This window comes from Eulemur rufifrons, chromosome 9 (assembly GCF_041146395.1).
Source record: "Eulemur rufifrons isolate Redbay chromosome 9, OSU_ERuf_1, whole genome shotgun sequence".
Lineage (NCBI taxonomy): Eukaryota > Metazoa > Chordata > Mammalia > Primates > Lemuridae > Eulemur > Eulemur rufifrons.
Genome location: NC_090991.1, coordinates 10,205,686 through 10,226,326, shown reverse-complemented (window position 1 = coordinate 10,226,326; position 20,641 = coordinate 10,205,686). Strand labels below are relative to the sequence as shown.

The 20,641-nt window shown below is 52.7% G+C and overlaps 1 protein-coding gene across 1 annotated transcript in view; it reads right to left on the bottom strand.

Moving 5' to 3' along the window:
• Positions 1 to 20,641, bottom strand: part of NTN1 (netrin 1) — a 179,954-nt gene that overhangs the window by 41,128 nt on the left and 118,185 nt on the right. The window contains exons 4-5 of the mRNA XM_069483376.1: positions 11,150 to 11,299; positions 7,634 to 7,687 (exon numbers count right to left, since the gene is read on the bottom strand). Coding sequence (XP_069339477.1) covers positions 7,634 to 7,687; positions 11,150 to 11,299 — 204 coding nt within the window. The remainder of the gene's footprint in view (positions 1 to 7,633; positions 7,688 to 11,149; positions 11,300 to 20,641) is intronic.

The following is a 20,641-nucleotide window of genomic DNA, read 5'->3' as shown; positions in this document are numbered from 1 at the left end:
TCAGAATCTACTGAAAGACATTAGGTTGCTTCCCTCTTTTGTTACTGTAAACAAGGCTGCAATATCCACCTTTGTAGCTACATCTTGCAACACATCACCATTTCCTTAGGCTAAACGTCCACAAGTGAACTGAGGGGGTCGCAGACGCATTTTGATACATAATGTCAAATCACCCTTCATAAAAGCGGTACCACGTTACCCTCCCACCACCAGAGGAGGTGAGTGCCTGTTTCCCTAATCCTTTTCCACATTGGGAATTACTTGTATTTTCTGAATAGTGTCAGTCTGGTATGTTATTCATTCATTCATTCATTTTTGGAGACAAAGTCTGTTGCCTGGGCTAGAGTGCAGCGGCATCATCATAGCTCACTGCAACCTCAAACCATCCTCCTGCCTCAGCCTCCCAAGTAGCACTACAGGTCACCAGGCCCAGCTTTTTGGTTTATTTTTTGGAGAGATGGGGTCCATGCCCAGCTATTATTTTGTTTCGTTTTTGTTTTTGTTTTGTAGAGACAGCATCCTGCTGTTGCCCAGGCTGGTTTTGAACTCCTGGCCTCAAGCCATCCTCCTGAATCGGGCTCCCAAAATGCTGGGATCACAGGTATGAGCCACCCCGCCCAGTTGGTATTCTTGTTAATGTTCTTTTTATTCCTAAGACTTTGTAAGTGAAGCGATGTTATGTTTTGCTTAATAGTAAATGTACTACTCCATATGCTTATCACCATTTGTACAAAATCTCTGAATTTCTAGTTCACTTTCTCAGCCCGGTTTTGTATTAGGATCTTACTGAATTGTAAAAGTTCTTTATTTATCGAGGATATTAACCTCTGCTTGGCCAGGTCAAAAATGTTTTTCTCAGCTTTTAGTTTGCCTTGTATTTTGCTTATAGATTTTCAAAGTACAGAAGTTTTCCTTTTATATCTGTTCAAAATCTTTCCCTGTATGATTTCTGACTTTTGTATCACGTCTAAAAAACCTTCTTCACTCCAAGATTACATCAATACTCATTTTATTCTAGAACTTTTAAGGATTCATTAAAGATATATAAATCTCTAATCCATTGGTGATATACAGCATATAGTAGAAATCTAATTTTGTTATTATTTAAAAATAAACAGCCAGTTTTTCCAGCACCATTTGCTGACTGATTTATCCTTTTTCCTCACTGATTAACAATCACTGCTTTACCATATACTAAGTTCTCATGCTCACATTTAAGCCTGTTTCTGGACTTTCTACTCAGCGTTAGTAATTGCTCTATTCCTGTGCCAGTCCCACGCTAATTCAAATATCCAGTTGACAACATTTTCAAATATCTGGTAGGATAAATCACCCTTCACTTCATTGTCTTTAAAAGAATTTCTTGGCTATTCTCACTCATTTATTTTTCTAGCTGAACTTCAGAATCATGTTTCATCCAATTGGGATGTTGACCATAATTATGCTAAATTTACAGATTAATTCTGGGAGAATTGACATTTTTATAATTTTGTGTCTTGCTCTCCCAGAACAAGGCAAGACCCACCATTTTTTCTTTTCTTTAGTGCTCCTTGGGGAAGTCTTGTCCTTCCCTTGATATACAGTCTGTACTTTTTTTTGCTACATTTATTTGTGTGTTTGATATTTTTATTGGTATTCTAGTTGAAATCTTGTTACCATTATCCTAAAACTGATGTGCATTCATGAGTACTTACTACAGGCCAGACATTCTGTTGTATACTTTTCACTCACTTAACCCGATGCTCTTTTGTAACTAGTTATAGCTGATATGTAAGAAAAGTTACTGACCCTTTTTAATTTTGCAATGGCCTCCTTGCAGAATTCTCTTACTAGTTCTAACCATCTTTAGTTGAGTCTCTGCTGGTAGGGTTTTTTGTTGTTTTCTCTTTTGCGATGCCCACCTGTTTTCCAGTATTAACTGATTCGTCTATTCCGTCTCTCTCTGGCTGCCTTGTGGCCAAAGGGTCCGAACTCTGCTAAGTGTTCTCCCGTGCCCAGAACCTGTGGCCTCAGTCACGCCAGCCCCATGCGCCAACCAACCACACTCACCAGAGCCCCTTTAACTGGCACCTGCAAAAAGCGGTGGCTTTTAACTGGCTGCCTCCATCTCTCCATGGTTTCAGGTCACCCTCCAGTGAACACTTGAGTTCATCTTCTCTTCTGGTAGGATGTTACCACACATGGTCAAGAATTTTTTTCAAATACCCTAAACTGGCCGGGCGTGGTGGCTCACGCCTGTAATCCTAGCACTCTGGGAGGCTGAGGCGGGTGGATTGCTCGAGGTCAGGAGTTCGAGACCAGCCTGAGCAAGAGCGAGACCCCCGTCTCTACTAAAAATAGAAAGAAATTATCTGGCCAACTTAAAATATATATAGAAAAAATTAGCTGGGCATGGTGGCACATGCCTGTAGTCTCAGCTACTCGGGAGGCTGAGGCAGGAGGATTGCTTAAGCCCAGGAGTTTGAGGTTGCTGTGAGCTAGGCTGACGCCACGGCACTCACTCTAGCCTGGGCAACAAAGTGAGACTCTGTCTCCAAAAAAAAAAAAAAAAAAAAAAACCAAAAACCCTAAACTGACCAAACAACATAACTTCCGAGAGGCAGAATGCCATGGTGGCCAACACCACTCACAGACAGACTGACTCTGAGGCCAGGCGACCTCAGCCAGAAGCCCAGTGATGCTGCTTTCTAGTGCTCACCAACCTCTCTGTGCCTCAGTTTCCACGTATGTGAAATGGGGGTACATACCTCTGTGGGTGGATGAGATGATTAAATGTTTAATAATATAAAGCACTTGGAACAGTGCCTAGGATAGAGTGAGTATTATATATATGTATTAATGTTGTCTCCTTTACTGAGCCAGAATCCATTTCTCTCTTATCCTGGGTCAATGTTTTTGAGGTTCATCCAGTTGTAGCACACGTCAGTATCATTTCTTTTCATGGTTGAATAATATTCCACTGTGTGGATGTGCCACGTTCTGTTTGTCCACCCACGCGCTGTCGGGCAGGTGAGCTATCTCCACCTTTGGGCTATAATGAAGGCAGGTACTTGACCTTTACTTGGTTTCTACTCTTTAACTCTCCGCTTGGTCCAGGGTCTAACACTGGCTGCTGGACGGCTGTGATGAGGCCAACCTGGCAGTGCCCTTGGTTGTTCCTGCCTTGGGCAGCACACCTGTTACTTCTCAGTCTTCCCAGCAGGCCCACATCAAGTCAACTCTCCACACCTGTCCTCATGCCAACACCTTAGCTGGCTCCACCCCTCATCAGACCATGGGGTTTGGATTTTTCCTGTGGTTTTATTGGTTTCTATTGCACATTTACAATAATCCCACCACTGAATGAAAGGCTTTACTTGGATCAGCCCATCAAATCCTAACTACCCTTCCAGGCAGGGTCATTATTGCCCTGTTTTCCAGAGGAAGAAGCCAGGAGAAGTCAAGCAGGACTCCGGTCTCAGGCTCCCAACTTTAGTGCCTTTCTTCCTTCTGGTCCTACCCCTACACCTCCCCAATGCCGCTCTCAGGGCATGTCAGCTCATTGTCCTGTATTCACCCAACCTAGTCCCCATCTTGGTAAACAAAAGCCTAAAATGCGACTAATCCATGTCTATCCAGGTTGCAGGTGTACAGAAACCCAATTTCCTTCGACCAAAAAATGGAGGTGCTGAGAGGCCGCCAGATTCAACATCTCTACGGTTAACCTCACCCCAACACCACACACCGGGCAGTGCCCGGGCACGTAGCTCCTCGATGCTTCAGCTGCCAGGCTTCCCGGAGCTCTCTCTCTAGACCAGCATGAAGGACTACAAGGGTGTCCTTGAGAGCTACTCCACCCCAGGCTGGGGCTGCTGGGGCAGTTAGTAGAAGGTACCAGGAAGGCCCCAAATGGGGTAAGCAGCAGGAAGACAGACCCGGGAGCTGGGGGGAGCCCTGGAGTTGGGAGGCTCGTTTCTCTGTACCCCAACTGTGCATCCAGCTTCTCCTCAAAAGGCAGCTGTGCCCCTTCAAAGTGCTGGGCAGGCCAGCAGACATACCCTTCTTACTGAGGATGTCTGCGTTCTGTTTCCAGCAGAAGGACAGACGTCCTATTGTATACTTTTCACTCACTTAATGTGATGCTCTTTTGTAACCAGTTATCGCTGATATGTAAGAAAAGTTACTCACCTTTGTTAATTTTGCAATGGCCTCCTTGCAGAATTCTCTTACTAGTTCTAACCATCTTCAGTTGATTCTCTCCGGTAGGTTTTTTTGTTATTGTTTTTCTTTTTACGATGCCCACTCAATTTCTGGTATTAGCTGATTCATCTGCTCTGTCTCACTCTGGCTGCCTGTAGCCCACAGAAGGCCCACGGGCAGTGGCAGGTGGAGTCAGCTCACGTGGGCTCTGAGAGCCGACCGCGCACACCTCTCCCTGACTTCACGTTCGGCAACATTGCACTGGGGAGCCTAAAACCAGCCCCGGAAGGAGTATTTACACCAAGGAAAGCAGCAGATGCTACAGATCAGTCTCCTCCCCCAACCCAGCCAGCTGATAACTATTTCCCATCACCTCAGCCCATGGGCCTCTGCAAGGGCTTGTGGGAAAATGGATCATCAGAAGTGGAAGGGGCAGGAGAAGGCACTTCTGCAGAGGAGCAAAACCCCAGCAGGAGGAGACAGTCCTTCCTACCACGGAGAGCCAGGGCAGGGAGGGTCCCCAGGGTGCACTTGGTCTCCCCCCCGCTTCATTCTTTAGGGAGGAAGAAAAAGAAGCTGTTGCATGGTCCAAGTCCTTACAGCCAGTGAAGGATCAACCGCAGACCTGGCTCCAAACCAGTGCTCCTCCCACTGAACCAGGTGCCCCCCACAAAGCCAGACAATCTGCAAATCAAGAATGTCTCTCAAGTTGATGGTGGGAAAGGAGGCAGGTGTTCCTCTTTTAGCCCTGAGTGTGGCGTTTTCAACAACCAGTGAGTGGGTGTGTGCTGGGAAGCCTTGGGCACAATGCCCTCTTCGGGTGGGTGGTCCCTCTCGCCTTCCTGCCTGTTTCCCTCCCGGCCTCCCCTGCCCCAGACCTCCCACGGGCACCGTGTTCCTCGCCTCCCTGCCCCATGATGGCTTACCAGCTAGCGCAGTGAGCAGGTAAAGAACACTCCCTGCGAGAGCTGGCCCTTCAAGAGGATGAGTTCAGGGTAAGGTTATGTCCATCAGCTTTCAGAACAAATTTTCAGCTTATTAATTCTCCTCTGTTACGCAGGCAAAAGTAAATAAGCTTTTCTCAGGCAGCCTTGCACACAGGCCTTCTCTATCCAAACACTGCAAGAGTGGACAGGTTTGGAAGCACTGAGCTCCCAGGCCCCACTTCCCAGAGGGCCCTCCTGGCCTCCTGCCCACAGTGTCTCGGCTGCCGAGACGAGGCAAGTCCAGGCTCTGTGTGCCGGGAGGCCCCACAGCCCAGCACTTGGGTCCCGGGGATGGCTCGTGTTCTCCCAAGGGGGCATCAGTGGCTCCGGGCATCTGGAGACCCCCAGAGCAGGTCGGCAAGGGTCTGGCCAGAGCTACAAGCATCACTACAAGCTTCCAACCTGCTCACTCAGCCCCTCCAGGAGAAAAGTTCTTTATAAGGGTGTGTATTTACTGATTGCTTCAGTTTCAATATTTTCTAAGGTTCAGAATAAAGAAAGGAAATAAATAGTAGCAAAATCAAAAACAGTCAGAAAAGTTAATTAACCAAGGACTGCTAAGGAAGACATTTCAAAAGAGGATGTTATAAGCGTTTATAAGAAGTTGCTCAGGAATCTTTTGTCTGGTAGAGCCAAGAACCCCATATGCTTTCTACAAGCTCCTTGTAGCCGATGCAGAAATCTCATGAGTCTCCTCCCCCACCCTCTTTTTTCTCCCCATTTGTCCATTTCTGATTTAGAAGGGAAAAAGCCAAAAACCACTGCAAGAAACCCAAAGTCAAGCTGCAAAGACTGGAAAAGCAGGAAGAGAAAGAGAGACAGAGACAGAGACAGAGACAGAGGGAGAGATCATTAAGATCTGTCTTGCCCTTGGATAAGCTCCTTACGCAGCCCCTGCTGGGAAGCCGCGTCCCCCCCCCACCCCCAACAACGTGCACAGCCTGGAGCTCTTGTCCAGGTGAGTGTCACTCAGGCAGGCTGTTGTCAGTTAGGTGACAGACGATATCACATCAAGGAGAGCAAGAATCAAGATTTCATTTCAGTGTTCTCTGGCTTCAAAACTACTCTCCCCTAGAGCTGGACTAATTTGGGATGCTCCTTTGAGTTGTGCTGTGACAGAGAGCACTTCCTCGTCCCCTCCTTGGCTCTGTCATCCAGCCACCCAGGTGCCCTGAGATGCTGCTTCCCTCGGACCCTTCTCATCACCATCCCTCCTGCAAATAGCTCAAACAAAGGTGCTTGAAGACTCTGCAGACAACCCGAGATCCCACCATCTCTGGCTTTCCCCAGCGTGGCTGGCCCCCAGCGCTCCCCGAAACACACTAGTGTCCTTAACTATTTGAGGGCTGTTTGTGGACTGTGCGCGTGGAAGTTCTGAATCTGTTTTCTCTCAAGTTCCCAGTGCACTGCCCATACTCCCCCAAATCCAGTCTTTATCCTAAAATATTCAGGTCACCACATGGGTTTGCAAGTCCCCCAATACCCCACACTACAGTCCTATCTGAAGAGGGAAAGGGTCCCCAGAGCCGGCAGGACTGTCCATGCTGGGACCCCCACTATCACTTTCTGCTCCCACTCCCACTCCTACCCCAAGTACCAGTACACAAAAGCCCCGTGTGACCCCAGACCAGGGCAGCCCACCCAGCAGGGCTCCGTGCTTGCCCTCTGCGTGCCCAGAGCTGGGGCTGCACAACCTTTCCTGTGCCAAGGACTAGTGACGCCTGTGGACCCCTCCTCAGAATAACATTTCTCGGTGCTAAAGTAAAACACAGAGCACAACACAGGAAACTAATAATACCAAAGTAGAGCGATCCAAGTGTCTTAAAAAACCCAGATGGATGGTATAGTTACATTATATATATGCTTCTTTATTAATGATTATAAATCAGGATCTATCTGCGGGTCTGGTAACTTCTGTAATTTTGAAACAATACTGAGCATAAACAGTAATTCATGCACCAACTGTAACGTGATGTCAAAACAGCTGTGATTTCCACTCGTGACCAAGTCACAGCCACGGCCGCCTGCTGCGGTCTGCAGCCTCCCTTCATCACGGAGGAAATGCTCAATCTTCAGTTAGAGGTGAATAAAAGGGAAAATGTGATTCTCTTCCTGCCCCACGTCACAGGCCCCCTAGATTCTGTTTGTGACCCCCATGCCCAAGAGCTCCTTTTCCATCCCCTCTCTGCAGCCCCTGGAAGGAGTTCTGTGCCCTCGGTTCGGGTGTCGCTGGGCAGGCACACAGCTTCTCAACTTTGGTGCGCAAGTCAGAGGAGCTCAATATTTAGGGTTCTGGGCTTGAGAGAGGCACCAGAAGTCACAAAAAAGTGCCTGTGGTTCCACCCTCTTCAGTGCAGCCCAGAGAGTGGTACAGAGGAGTCCGGGCCTCCTAACACCCCTCCCCGGGACCCTCCCGCCCACCCCTGCAAAAGCAAGAAAGGAGAAGGGAGGGGACGGGGCTGGCTTACCTTCAGGCTCCTCCACGCTGCTGGCTGCGGTTGTGGGTGGTGCTACAGGGATCTCTTTTCAAGGTTCAGGACAGGGTGGAAGAGAAAACAGGTAAGAAGATGTTATTTTTGACCTCAGAAACAGAATGGGCCCAGCACAGGCTCCTCCCAACTTTCCGCGACCTTCCCTTCCCTTTCCCAGCCGCAGCCCAAGAAGGGGAATGTCAGTAGGGGAAGAGTCGGCAGTGGCATCCTGTCGTTCTCCTTTGGAAGCTGTCCCTTCACCTGGCATGATGTCAATGGCTCCTGGCTGTGGAAGGGACAGGGCAGGAGCAAGCTGGCAGCAGAAGGCTGACCCTCCCAGGCCTGGTGTGTGCGCCGCACTTGGGCTCTCTGTTGACATGTCATCAACTTGGCTCAGCCCCAGGGTGCCAGAGGGGGGCTTCCCCAGGCCCCTCTGCTCATCACGGGGCAGCTATCTGGGCCCTGCTCACTCTGAGCTCAAGCCCCCAGTGGAGAAGGGTCTCATGGCAGGGATGGCATGTGAGGGGCCGGGAACCTGCCCCAAGGGAGGTTCCTCATGTGTGCAGAGAAGTATCTGCACCAGGGCCCAGGTTCCCATGGGCTCATGTCTCGAAAGCTAGAGCACAGAAGACCCAAGGGCCTGATAAAGCATGTGCTTCATTTTGATTATTCTCTTTCTACCTAGAATAGCAATGACTTCCTATGACTTCCTGGACCTGAGCTCAAAAAGGTGAGGAGGCCCAGGCAGTTTCCACTGAGCATCAGTTCACTGCCAGGCATGGAAGCTCAGGCTTCCTCTTTCTGGGCAAGGCCAAACTATGCCCCAAAAGTCCCTAAAGGGAAGGGACTCACCTCCTCTGCTGAGTGACCACAAACCCCACTGACTCTAAGCCACCATCTGACTCTCTGGGGTAAGACCTTAGACCCCCAGAGTCTACACCAGCCAGGATGTGAGGCTTGGTGGATCGGGATGGAATACTCAGGCCGGGGGCAAATCTGAGAGTTACCCAGAGGCGGCAGTCTTGGCACCTTTAGGAAGAACAAGCAGAGACACAGCCCTTAAAATGTGGAGTCAAATCTTGCTCTTGGGTGATTTTCTTAGCAACAGCAACCCACAGGTGCCCGTCACAGCAGGTCATTAGGAAGCGGCACCTTGTACCAGGCCCTTTCTCAGACCACGTTCTGGAGGCAACAGCCAAATGGCTGAGTCTAATCCTGCAAGGCCATGAACGGGGCTGGAGGCAGGCCTGGCTCCGGGACGCACACGGAGGGCCCATGGCTTCCTGAGCCGTGACACAACAGGACGCCAGTCCTCCAGGCACTGCCTGTGCATCTGCAGCCAGTGCCCTCAGGAAGAGCTCATGGGAATCCTCCCAACTTTCCACGGACCTCCCTTCCCTTTCCCAGGTCCTCAGACTGTTGGGGGAAAATGCTCACTCGCGCCAGGCACCAGCCCGCCCTTTGCGAGAGGAAGGGAGAAGGCATAGAGCGTGTTGGAAGGTGACAGTTCCCATTTCCCGAGGTTTTGGCCTCTGATTCTGAAGCATCAGCTCCATGTTCAAGTTTGGTCTTTCCACTTGGAAATGTGAAATGTTGACTCCGGCCATTTCTGAGCAACCTGACAGATCCTAACTCATTCAAAAGGGAGACCTCAGTTTTTCTCCATATTTTCATAACCCCAGATTTCCTCCTCATCTTCTAAAAATGTCCACCCTGCATCTTTTGGACAGACAGAAGATAAAGACTTTGACAAGTGTGAGACCAGCAACTGGAGGCTGCCGTGCAAACCATCCACCTGCTCTGCCCTGGGTGGCTACTCAGCTCTTTCCTGAGGCGCTGACCTGGGTCATCTGCTATTAGCAGCGGCTGGCACACAGCCATGTGGAAACATCTCATCTAGAAACCGATCAGAAGAGCTGCAGCAATGGATACAGCGAAACACTCCTGAAGTGTAGGCCATACCCACCTGGACAACATGGAATGTCCAGGGCTCCCACCTGCTGGGGGAGTGGGTTTCTGCAAGGGCGGGGGGTAACACTTCAAGGACCCTGCAGTGGCTGCTTGTGTGAAGGGGGCCTAGCCTCTGTGCTTGTGGCCCTGTGGCACTAGCCATGTGACCATCAGGACGGACTATAGACACCAGTGCCCACCCAGAGCTAAGGGATGCTGAAAACCCCTAACGCAGAGGTCAGCTGACTTCTGCCAAGGGCCAAGCAGTACATAATTTAGGCTCTGAGAGCTGTACAGCCTCTGTAAAACTACAGTTCTGTCGCTAGAGTCTCAAAGCAGCCACAGACAGCATATAAACAAGTAGGCGTGGCAGTATTCCAAGAAAACTTTATTTATGGACACTAAGCTTTGAATCTCATATAATGCTGTCATGAAATATTTTTCTTCTTTTGATTTTTGTTTCAACCATTAAAAAAGGCAAAAGGCAGGGTGGCTCATGCCCATCATCCGAGCACTTTGGGAGGCTAAGGCAGGAGGATTGCGTGCGGCCAGGAGTTTGAGATCAGCCTTGCAACTATAGCAAGACCCCGTCTCTACAAAAAAACAGAAAAATTAGCTGGGCGTGGGGGTGTGCATCTGTAGTCCCAGCTACTGGGGAGGCTGAGGCAGGAGGATTGCTTGAGCCCAGGAATTGGAGGTTGCAGTGAGCTATGTTGATGCCACTGTACTCTACTCCAGGTAAAAAAAAAAAAAAAAGTGACTGTTAAATCACCAAGCCACACAAAAACAGGCAGCAGCCAATTCCTTGGGCCAGAGACCAGAGTTTGCCAACCCCCTGCTCCCCACTAGGGAATCAGACTTTGCCCTTGGGCTCTGCCTTGTCTGTTGGGACTCACTCCTGCTCCTGCCCTCCTTCTTGGCCTAGGTCAGCCCTGCACAAGGAATCAACAGGGCCGAGGCAAGCGGTTGCCGGGCATTGGCGGGGGCAGCTCCCGATCAGGCTCGACTTCCAACCAGGGCTAATCTTCTACTCATGACGTCAGCGTGACCCTACCAGATATAACATATTGAAACCCCCCTGGGCCAAGCCTCCTGAATGACCTGTGCCATCTAGCTCACCCCTCCTCATGTTCCAGCAACTCGGGGGCTTCATAGGGGCCGTGGGTGCTGTGCACGGGAGCCCTGCCCAGCTCCCTCAATGGCCCTGGGCCTTCAGTCTGTCTGTTCTGAACACACCATGGGCAGCAGCAGCAGGGGCCCCTGCTATGGCCCACCCCAGGTCCGGGGTCAAGGTGGAATGTGAGAACGGGACCTGAAGCAGGAGACTCAGTGTTTGTTAGGACACAGAGCCACAGACAGGCTGGCTCCGCTGAGCCCCCAGCTTCCCCGTAAGAACCCTATGGACCTGGGGGTCTCCCACGGGGACTTACCGATCACCGGCATGGAACGCAGAGATGCACGTCCCTGAGCGCTGAACCCACTGGACGTCAGTGACCAGCAGCCCCAAAGGGCTCACCCCCCACCCAAGCCAGAGCCACGAGAAACAGGGTGCCTTGCACATACTTATGCAGGGGGCGATGGGAGAGCGGCTCTGCTGGTAGCCCTTGGCGCAGCGGTTGCAGGTGATGCCTGTCACGCCGTCCTTGCAGGGACACTGCCCGGTGGTCTGGTTGCACGTTTTGCCAGCGGCGCCCACGGGGTGGCAATCACAGGCTGCGGAGAACACACAACAGGAGAGTCGGGGGGTGGAAGGGACCAGTGCACACCCTCCCCGCGGGACCCCCCCCCCGCCCCCCGCCCCAGGGGAAGAGCAGAGATGGGGAGGCAGGCCCCGCCAAGCCCACACACATTCCAGAGCTCTGATACTGGCCACCCGCCCACCTGGAAATGGGGAATAAAAACCAAAATGGACTGACTTGAAAGGCCTGTTTTGGCAGCAGGAGAGTGAAGCTGGGGAGGCCCCGGGAGGAGGCCTGTGTTCAAATGTTTTCGGGAATACAAAGCCCGCAGCCCTGCGTGAGTCAGGACTTGGAGGCCACCTTCCCTTGACAAGGTAAGTCTACGAATTTTCACTCTCTGTCCCCAGCCAGCTCCCAGACCCCTTGCTGGCCCTGCAGGTGGGAGGAAGGGGGCCCGGGGCCTGACGAAGCCCTGCGGTTTGCCAGGTCAGGGGGGCACAGCTGTAGGGAGCGGCAATCCCCCCAGGATGCTGCCCCCACACCCTGCTTTGCAGCCAGGCTCAGGCTTCTGGGTCACAAAACCCATAAACTGTAGCACTAGAAAGGGTCACAGTGATAATTTAGTTTAAAGCCTTGATTCAATGTGCAAACAAAGAGTGGAGAGGGGAAGGGAACTCCCAGGAAGGGACCAGCCATGCTGACTGGGGGGCGGTGGTGAGGCCCCGACACTCAGGCCAGTGGCTTCTGTACCACAGGGCAGGCCCCACCCACTCCCCCCGGCTCTGGAAGAGTGGCACCCTGTCGTGCTGCACCCCGAGGCTCCCTCACTGTGTTCTAAGCACCCAATTCCAGTAACGGAGCAGCCTGAGGACCCTGGGGGGATGTCCTGATGCTCCGGGCAGCACAGCTACAGCAGCAGGGGCAGGACACCAGCCTTTCCTGCTGAATCCGCCTCCCTGACCTAGACGGTGGGTTCGCAGTGTGAGCGGGGAAGGGGAGGACAGAAGGAGGGAGGCAAGGCCGGGCACGGTGGCTCACGCCTGTAATCCTAGCACTCTGGGAGGCCGAGGCAGGCGAATTGTTTGAGCTCAGGAGTTCGAGACCAGCCTGAGCAAGAGCGAGACCCCGTCTTTACTAAAAATAGAAAGATTATATGGGCAGCTAAAGATACATACAGAAAAATTAGCCAGGCATGGTGGCACATGCCTATAGTCCCAGCTACTCGGGAGGCTGAGGCAGGAGGATTGCTTGAGCCCAGGAGTTGGAGGTTGCTGTGAGCTAGGCTGACATCACGGCACTCTAGCCCGGACAACAGAGTGAGACTCTGTCTCAAAAAAAAAAAAAAAAAAAAAAAAAAAAGAGGGAGGCATTTGTCCTGCCTACCCCGTCCCCGAAGACCCTGGAAGAGGTGGGCGCTGTCTGCAGGAAGGCGCCATATAGCACCTTCAGTCAGCGCCTGGTGCCTGCTGTGTGTTCTTGCTCCAAATGGCACAAAAGAAATCCAAGAACACGGTGAGAGCAGAGATCCTGAAAGAGCCCGTGAGAACCTCCCCAGCAAGCACAAGAGCGCGAGTCTGTGGGCGAAACACAGCCTCTCCCAGCCAGTCTCGGGCCAGCAGGGCCAGTGAGGAGAATCAGGACGGGGAGGGAGGGAGGGGGCAAGGCAGGAAAGCAGAGAAGAGAAGAATGTGAGGAATTGTTTGTCGAAGTTGTGTCTGGACATGCAAAAGCTTCTGGAAACGCCGGGAGCGAGGGTCCCGCCGGGGGTGCCCCTGTCAGGTTCCAGGAGGGCGGGGCAGGGCCCTGGCTGGGGGGCGGCCGGCCCTCCAGTTCCTCCCATCTCAGGTCCCCATGATGCAGAGCAAACTGCTCCAGTCCTGCCCCTTCGAGAGAGGAGTCCTGACTTCTGTCAGGAAATTACCACCTTCAGTCTACCCTGGATTCAAGTTCATTCCCTATTGTTTGTTTTTTCACTTGGTAGCAAGAAAGACCCAGCCCTGATGCCCACGGGGGCCCACCGAGGAGGACGTTGACAAGGGCACGGCTGGAGAGGGCCTTTGACCTTTCCCTACAGCCTCTTAAATCTGTCCCTGGGGTGGGAAGGGAGGCATGGGAGGCATCTCTAAGTTGGCCATGTGAACGCAGAGGGCCACACACAGGGGCCCACTGTCCCAAGCCCCTGACATCCTGACGTGGGACTCCAGGGACTCATGCCAGCTGACCTCCCTTGGCCCCCTTGGCAAGCCTGCTAGTAATCCTAAAATTCATGCCAAGACATTCTCTCCTCGGTGCTGATGGGACACAGCTGGGCACCAGTAACTTCTAGCTCCTTGGACTTGGCTGGGAGAGGTCACCAAAGGTTGCTAAGTCACTGAAGGTGCAGAGCCAAGTCCCACACGGACGTCACCACTGGCCTAGGTCGTCTTCATCTTGGCAGGAGATGGCCCAGAGCAGACTCTGGGTGGAGGCAGGAGGGCCATGCATTGTTCTCCCTCAAGGCCCCTCACAGCTGGTGACCTGCTCAGCTGCCTGGGCTGGCGAGGGCACTGCCGGGAAGAGCCAGGCACCAGCCGAGGTCTGCTGGAGCCAAAGGTAATGGCAGGGCAGCTCTGGGTCTGCTGTGTGCAGCAGGCCTTCCCAAGGGCCCATCCTTTGGTGCAACGTGAGCTGATGCTTACTGCTGGGTTTCCAAATCTTTCTCCTAAGATTCTGCAAAGAGTCTGACCCATGAGTCTGGTCTAACAGAGGCAGAAGGCAGACATGTGCTTCCACACCAGCAAATCGTTGCTCTAGGAAGGGAAGCCATCGGGGTCCTAGAGGGCAGGGAGCCTCAGAAGGCCACTCAGGTCACCTCCAGGGCAGTGTGACCATCCCCAGGCTTCATTTTGGCCAAGGCAGAGCATTCTTCCATACCAGCACCCCCATCAGACTCCTGTAAACCACCTCGGCACATCCATGCTCTCCCCTAAGTGCCGTCTCTTCTGGTCCTCACAACAGCCCCATGAAGTCAGCATGACTGTGCAGAGGAGACCACAGCAGGCCGGCGAGGGAAGCTGCAGGAGAAGGGGGCTGTGCAGAGCAACGGAAAGGGCTGGACCTCTGAGGGCCCCACTCGGGCCCCACATCCTCTCTGGACAGCCCCTGCAGTCCTTCTGTCCTACACAGAGAAATAAGCTCTTATCCATTTAAACGAACACAAAGTGGTCTTTCTGTTACTCGCAGCCAAATGCAATCTTAACAGACTTACATGGGATTCATTCTCAATTTCCAGCCAAATGATCCCAAAGTAAGAGCTTCTCCCCAAAAGTCATACATAGGGATGGCTCAAATTATACCCTCTGCAAAGAGGAGTGAGTTTCAAGGTGTAGGGAGAGCTGACAGATGACAACACCCCCAAAGTGGGCTCCTCTATAGCTTAGAAGAGAGAATCTGACCAGGAATGTCAAAGGGAGAGATTCTGAGTCCACAGGAAGCCTCAGGCCCTGGATCTTAGGAAGACAAAAGTCAGATGCATCCTGTTGTAGTGCCTGAATCCTGAAATGCAGACAGAAACACACAGAAATTCCTAACTCACATACACATACAGACTCACATACACACCCAGAAACACAAACAGCTTTCTACTCTCCCCCCGGCCATATACACACACACAGACTCAGACGCAGACATACAGATCTGTACCTACAAACTCACATACACACAGACCCACAAAGCACACGCAGACTCACGCAGGGCCGCAGTGGGCAGGGGAGAGGAGAGTGGAGGGAGCTGGGGAGGAGGTGGATGCCAGGTAAGTGGGGGTCTTTTCCTCTGCAGGGGGCTCTGGTGAGGGGGACGAAGAGGGAGCCTCCCTAATCCTTCTGAGAACATGGCGGGGTCAGAACATCTTCCGCCGCAGGAAGCCCGCTGGTGACTCCCGTTTCCCTGGAAGTCAGCCACCTTTTCCAGAGGGAGGTCAGTCGCTTCTGTGGCAGGTCACCCGTCTGCGTGGAACATGCAGCACCTGGTCATGGGAAACGAGCTACCCGAGGTTTTTTCCATAAGGGAAAGGTGAGACCAGACGGAAGGCCGGGTCCCTGAGAACGCAGCAGGGTCGGGTTTCCCAGGAACGCGACAGGCCGGACGCCTCCCCACGAAGCGGAGAACCCAGACTGTCCTTGCTCTGGTTCATCAGACAGGGACGGACAGCTCAGGTGACCCAAGTGGTTTCAGATGGGCAACAGGAGACCCCAGTCTGGACCCCGCCCTGCCAACAACCCTGGGTTAGTGCCTGCCTCTCTCTGGACCACAGGTGGCCCCTGTTAGGTCAGAGGTCTATGCCCCCACTAAAGTAGCTTCCAACCTAACAGGCTGAGGCCTGGTCTCCATAGTAACTCCAAAGGAGCCAGGACAGTGACCTTTGGACCATCGCTCCCTCTGTGGCCATTCATCGCAGCATCCTCACCGAGCGGTGGGAGAGAAGGGCTCATGTTGCAGGGCACACTGGGCCTCCTGTCCACCCTACTGACGGCCTGCCCTGCACCAGCACCTGCCTGCACTGTGCCAGAATCTTCCTGTTGACATTTGGTTTATCAGTGAAGAGAAGGCGCCTGGGAACTTCAGAGAGCCCTGGCACAGCTGGCCCGGAATGCTCTGTTTCCTGGCTTCTTGTGCCCGGGCAGCCGCCTTGCCCTGCGCCCCCTGAAGCCCTCTGTCCTGGATCCCTGCAGCCCACAGCCTCCACCGGGGAGGGGATGCTCTCCAGAGGCCGGGCCCCTTTCCACTGCAGCTCACACCAGGGCTTTCTGGAAGTCCATCCTGGGCTCCTATCAAGAGGTCTGGCTACTTTTCCTGAGGACCCTGGCTCTAGGGCCTCTTGGAGTCAGGCAGGACCCTCCAGTGGCCATGCTTGTGGAGGACAGGGAAGCTGGCGGGGCATAAGCCCCTCTGGGGATCCAGGCAGGACAAATGAGACAGAACAACTGAGGCACCCACCCTCACTCCAGACATCACCATGGCTATCGCCCAGGCCAGCTTCCGGCCTGGCCTTGCAGTATGGGCCAAACTGTGCCCACCCAATACACAATGCATATGTTGAACCCCTCACCCCCAGCACCTCAGGATAGGATATATTTGGATGTAGGGTCTTTAAAGAGTGACTGATTTAAAATGAGGTCATTAAGGCGGGCCCTACTCCAACATGACTGGTGTCCTGGTAAGAGGGGATGAGGACACAGACACACACAGCAGGAAGACCCTGTGAAGACACAGGGAGAAGACAGCCATCTACACGCCAAGGAGAGGGGCCCGGAGCAGATCCTTCTCTCATGCCCTCAGAAAAAGGCAGCCCTGCTGACACCTTGACCTTGGACTTCCAGCCTCCACAACTGTGAGAAATAAATTTCTGTTGTTTAAGCCACCTGGCCCAGGGCACTGTGTTCTGGCAGCCCGAGCTGACACCCTGCGTGAAGCCCCAGGTAAGCATTTTCTTCCCCAAGGGCTCTTCCAAGCCATGGACTCATGAGATGCGAGACTGACCCCCAACTCCAGCAATGATTGGAGTTTCATTCCCCGGCTCCCAGCTCCCTGTGGAAGTCAACACCTTCTCCACAGCAGCCCGCATCTCTGCAGGCCCCCAAGACCCCCGCAGGCCGGCAGAGCAGCTATCAGGGCTGCCATAATCTCTAGAGCCCCTCCCAGCTCTGCTTCCCAACAGTCCCCACAGCTCGCAGACCAGCCACCTGAGGGCTGTTCCCAAAAGGGCAGCCCAGGAAGTGTGGGGCAGGGAGTGCTGCCGGGTCCCAAGGCCCACTGGAGGCTGACCAGAGTCAGAGAGGGAGGCCCACAGTAAGAGCTTCTTCCAGGGACCCTGCCCTGCCAGCAGCTCCCTCCTCGCCAGCCCAGCGTGCAGGGGAACGCCCCTGTTCCAGGCCAGAAGAAGACGGTGCTCAAAACCAGGTGCTGGAGGCATCGCTCCATCTGATAGGAGAACTCCCTCTCTAGTCCTCACGAGGTTTCCAAGACACAGAGGAATGCAACAGGCAAAAAATCACTCTTCCTGGATCCTTGGGTCACTGCTCTAGCAGCGAACGCGGGAATCTTGACCACTGATCCCTGGAGCCAACCTAAGGCCTCATGGGATTCCAAGGCCTGCAGCTCATGCCAAAGGGCCCATCTGCCTGTGGCTATCCTAAGTTAGGGGGAAACATTCTTCTGTGCTTTGGGTAAGAGTGATATATCTACCTGGATGCCATCCACAAAGAAAGTAGTGCTGGGTGGAGCCCTGCAGACAGGCCCTGCCACGTGGGCCAGGCCGATTTGTGGCCACTGCGGAGGCCAGGGAGGAGGAGGCCGGGAACATGCTCTGTGCCCTGAGAGCAGCCCACACACACAGCAAGGGCCAGTGTCTTCAGAAAAAAAATCCAGATCTGAGGGCTTCTCATGTCCCCATATCTCTTATGGGAGTCAAGTCTCTTGGGGAAAACCTGGCAGGACCCCTCCCCAGAGGCGGCACTGGGGAGAAGATGATGTCAGGCACAAAGGGGTATCCAATCACCTATTTCTTCTCCACTCCCCAAAACAGGGGGGAACGACCAGCAACCAAGAGAAGAAACATGGGAACGCTGGCAGAGGCTATTAGGGTGTTCTGCAATGGAGGGGACCTCAGGTAAGGCGGCGGGGAAGCCATCAGACAGACAGAGGAGTGGGGTGAGGGAGAGGCCAGGGGAGGGAGGTGGAAGGGTGACTCGGGGACACTGATCTCTAAATGAGTTTAGAGATTCAAGGTTCAGGACACAGGGCATAAAAAAGCCCAAAGACACAGCGTCAGAGAGCCCTAGGGAAGGAGTTTCTTCTTATTCTTATTAATTTGCACAGTCTTATGATTTAATTTGCAAAAGAGTAAGATTTACCCCTTTTTTTGGTGTACAGTTCCTTGAGTTTTATCACACGCCTAGATTCTTACAACCACCACAACAGCCCAGCACTCCCGAGAATCCCCTCCTGCTCCCCCTCTGTAGTCACTCCCTCCCCTACTGCAGGCAACCCCTGATCTGTTCTCTGTCCCTACCGTTTTGCCTTTTTCAGAATGTCCTATCCTGGGATTGTCCGTGTGTACAATGTCCACAAGCGCAGGATGTACAAATGGGATGAGACAGTGTGTAATCTTGAGACCGCCTTTTTCACTCAGCGGAATGCACGCGAGGTCCATCCGTGTGGCTGCTAAATCAATAGTTCATTCGTGTTCATTGCTGAGTCGTGCTCCTTTGTACAGCTAGGCCCTAGTTCACTTTTCCATTCACTCACTGAAGCACACTGGGGTTGTTCCAGTTTGGGGCAACTATGAATAATGCTATTATAAACATCCATGGACAGGTTTTTATGTGAACATCAATTTTCATTTCTCTAGTATAAATACCTAGGAGTGGGACTGCTGGGTATCATGGCAGGTCTGTGTCTGACTTTACAAGAAATTGCCAAATTGTCACCCAGAGCCACTGTGCCGTGCTGAGTTGCCACCAGCAGTGCATGAGAGTCCCAGCTGTTCCCCACTGTCACCCGCACGGAATCGCCAGCACTTTACAGTGTCAACATTCTAATAGGTATACAGTGGTAGCTCATTGTGGTTTTAATTTGCTTTTCCTTGAAGACTAAGGATGTTTCGTGTATTACTTACCATCAGTCTGTCTCAGGTGAAGTATCTGTTCAAGTGTTTTGCTCATTTTTAATCCAGTTGTTTGTTTTCTTGTTGTTGTGTTTTTTGTGTGTGGTTTAGAGATAGGCTCTTGCTATGTTGCCTCAGCTAGCCTTGAACTCCTGTCCTCAAACAACTTTCCAGCCTCGGCCTCCCAAAGTGCTGGGATTACAGACACTAGCCACCGCACCTGGCCTTGTTGTGTTTTGAGAGGTTTTTCGTGGGTTTTTTTTGTTTTGTTTTGTTTTTTGAGATGGGGTCTCACTCTGTTGCCCAGGCTAGACTGCAGTGGGGTCATCGTAGCCCACTGTAGCCTCAAACTCCTGGGTGGAAGCGATCCTCCTGCCTTGGCCTCCCAAGTAACTGGGACTACAGGTGCATGCCACCATGCCCAGCTAATGTTTTAATTTTTTGTACAGAGTCTTGCGAGTTCTTCACATATTTGGGATTCAAGCCCTCCATAGGATATAGAATGTACAAGGATTTTCTCCTCACCTGTCGCTTGTCTCCCAGAAGGAGCTTCTTAAAGGGTAAGCCTGGCACATCGCTCAGGTGGCTCTTCTCCTTCCAGCCCTCCCAGCACCGTCAGAATGGGATGTCCTCCCCTCCAGACTCCCACGAGCTGCCCCTTCTCCCCTCGCCTGCCTTCTGACCACGGGCCTGCCAAGCCCTCTCCCGTTTCCAGACTGTGGTACTGCCCTAGAATGCTCTTCCTTCCCTCGGCTTCCTTCTGGCTGTTTTCTCCCCACACCCCAGGTCTCATCTCAAATGTCCCATTCTCAGAGAGCCCCTCCAGGGCCACCTTGCAGAGTAGCTTCCCCCAGTTCTCTCGATCTGCCAATCTCCTCCATACAACTCGCCACCATCAGTAATATCCTCCTCCTCTTCTCTTGTGCATTGTCAACCTCCCATCAAAAAGCAAGTTCCAAGGCACTGCATCTAGCATGTAGTAGGTGCTCCATAAACACTTGCTCAGCGAGCACACAGCGTCCCCACCAATCTGAACAGAACTCAGGCCAATCTGCCGCCCTTCCCACTAGGGAACGGCCACTTCACTCGCCCTGCACATCTGGAGAGAGGAGGAGGTGAGTGGGAATGATGATCCCCCCACATCCCAGGGCAGCCGCAGCCCCAGCCACACAACACTCTTCACTCTTGAATTCTCCACGCTAATGAGGGAATGAGGATCACCAAAAGCCGCAGATAATCCCCAAACCTCATTTCAGCTGTCTGTGTCAACCTCCTCCCGGGCTACGCTTTCCTTTCTCCCTGCAGTTGCTAAAGAGGCACAAAAGAATAAATGTTTCAAGTTGCACGGCCTCGCCTCTCCCGGCCACTCTCGGATCAAGGTGCAGACAGCAGGAAGTGGAGCGGGGAGGGGAGCCCCGTAATCCCAAACTGGGTTATTTGACCCTCCGTGATCTAGTTAAGGATAGTCTTCCTGCACCTGTTTTACAGCTGAGAGGGGGAAGCACAGGTCCTGCAAATGATTCCCAGAAAGTGTGTGCACGTGCGTGTGTGTGTGTGTGTGTGTGTGTTGCACGGGCCGGAGGGTAGCAGGGCAGGGGCTGGGCAACGCGGTGGGGGAGAAGCCGCAGGATGGGGAGAAGCCGCAGGACAGTGAGAACCAACTCTGGCCTTGCATCCGGCTCCAAGCCCCAATCCTGTCAGGGAGTCCCCCAGATGCCACCTGGTCTTTCTTAG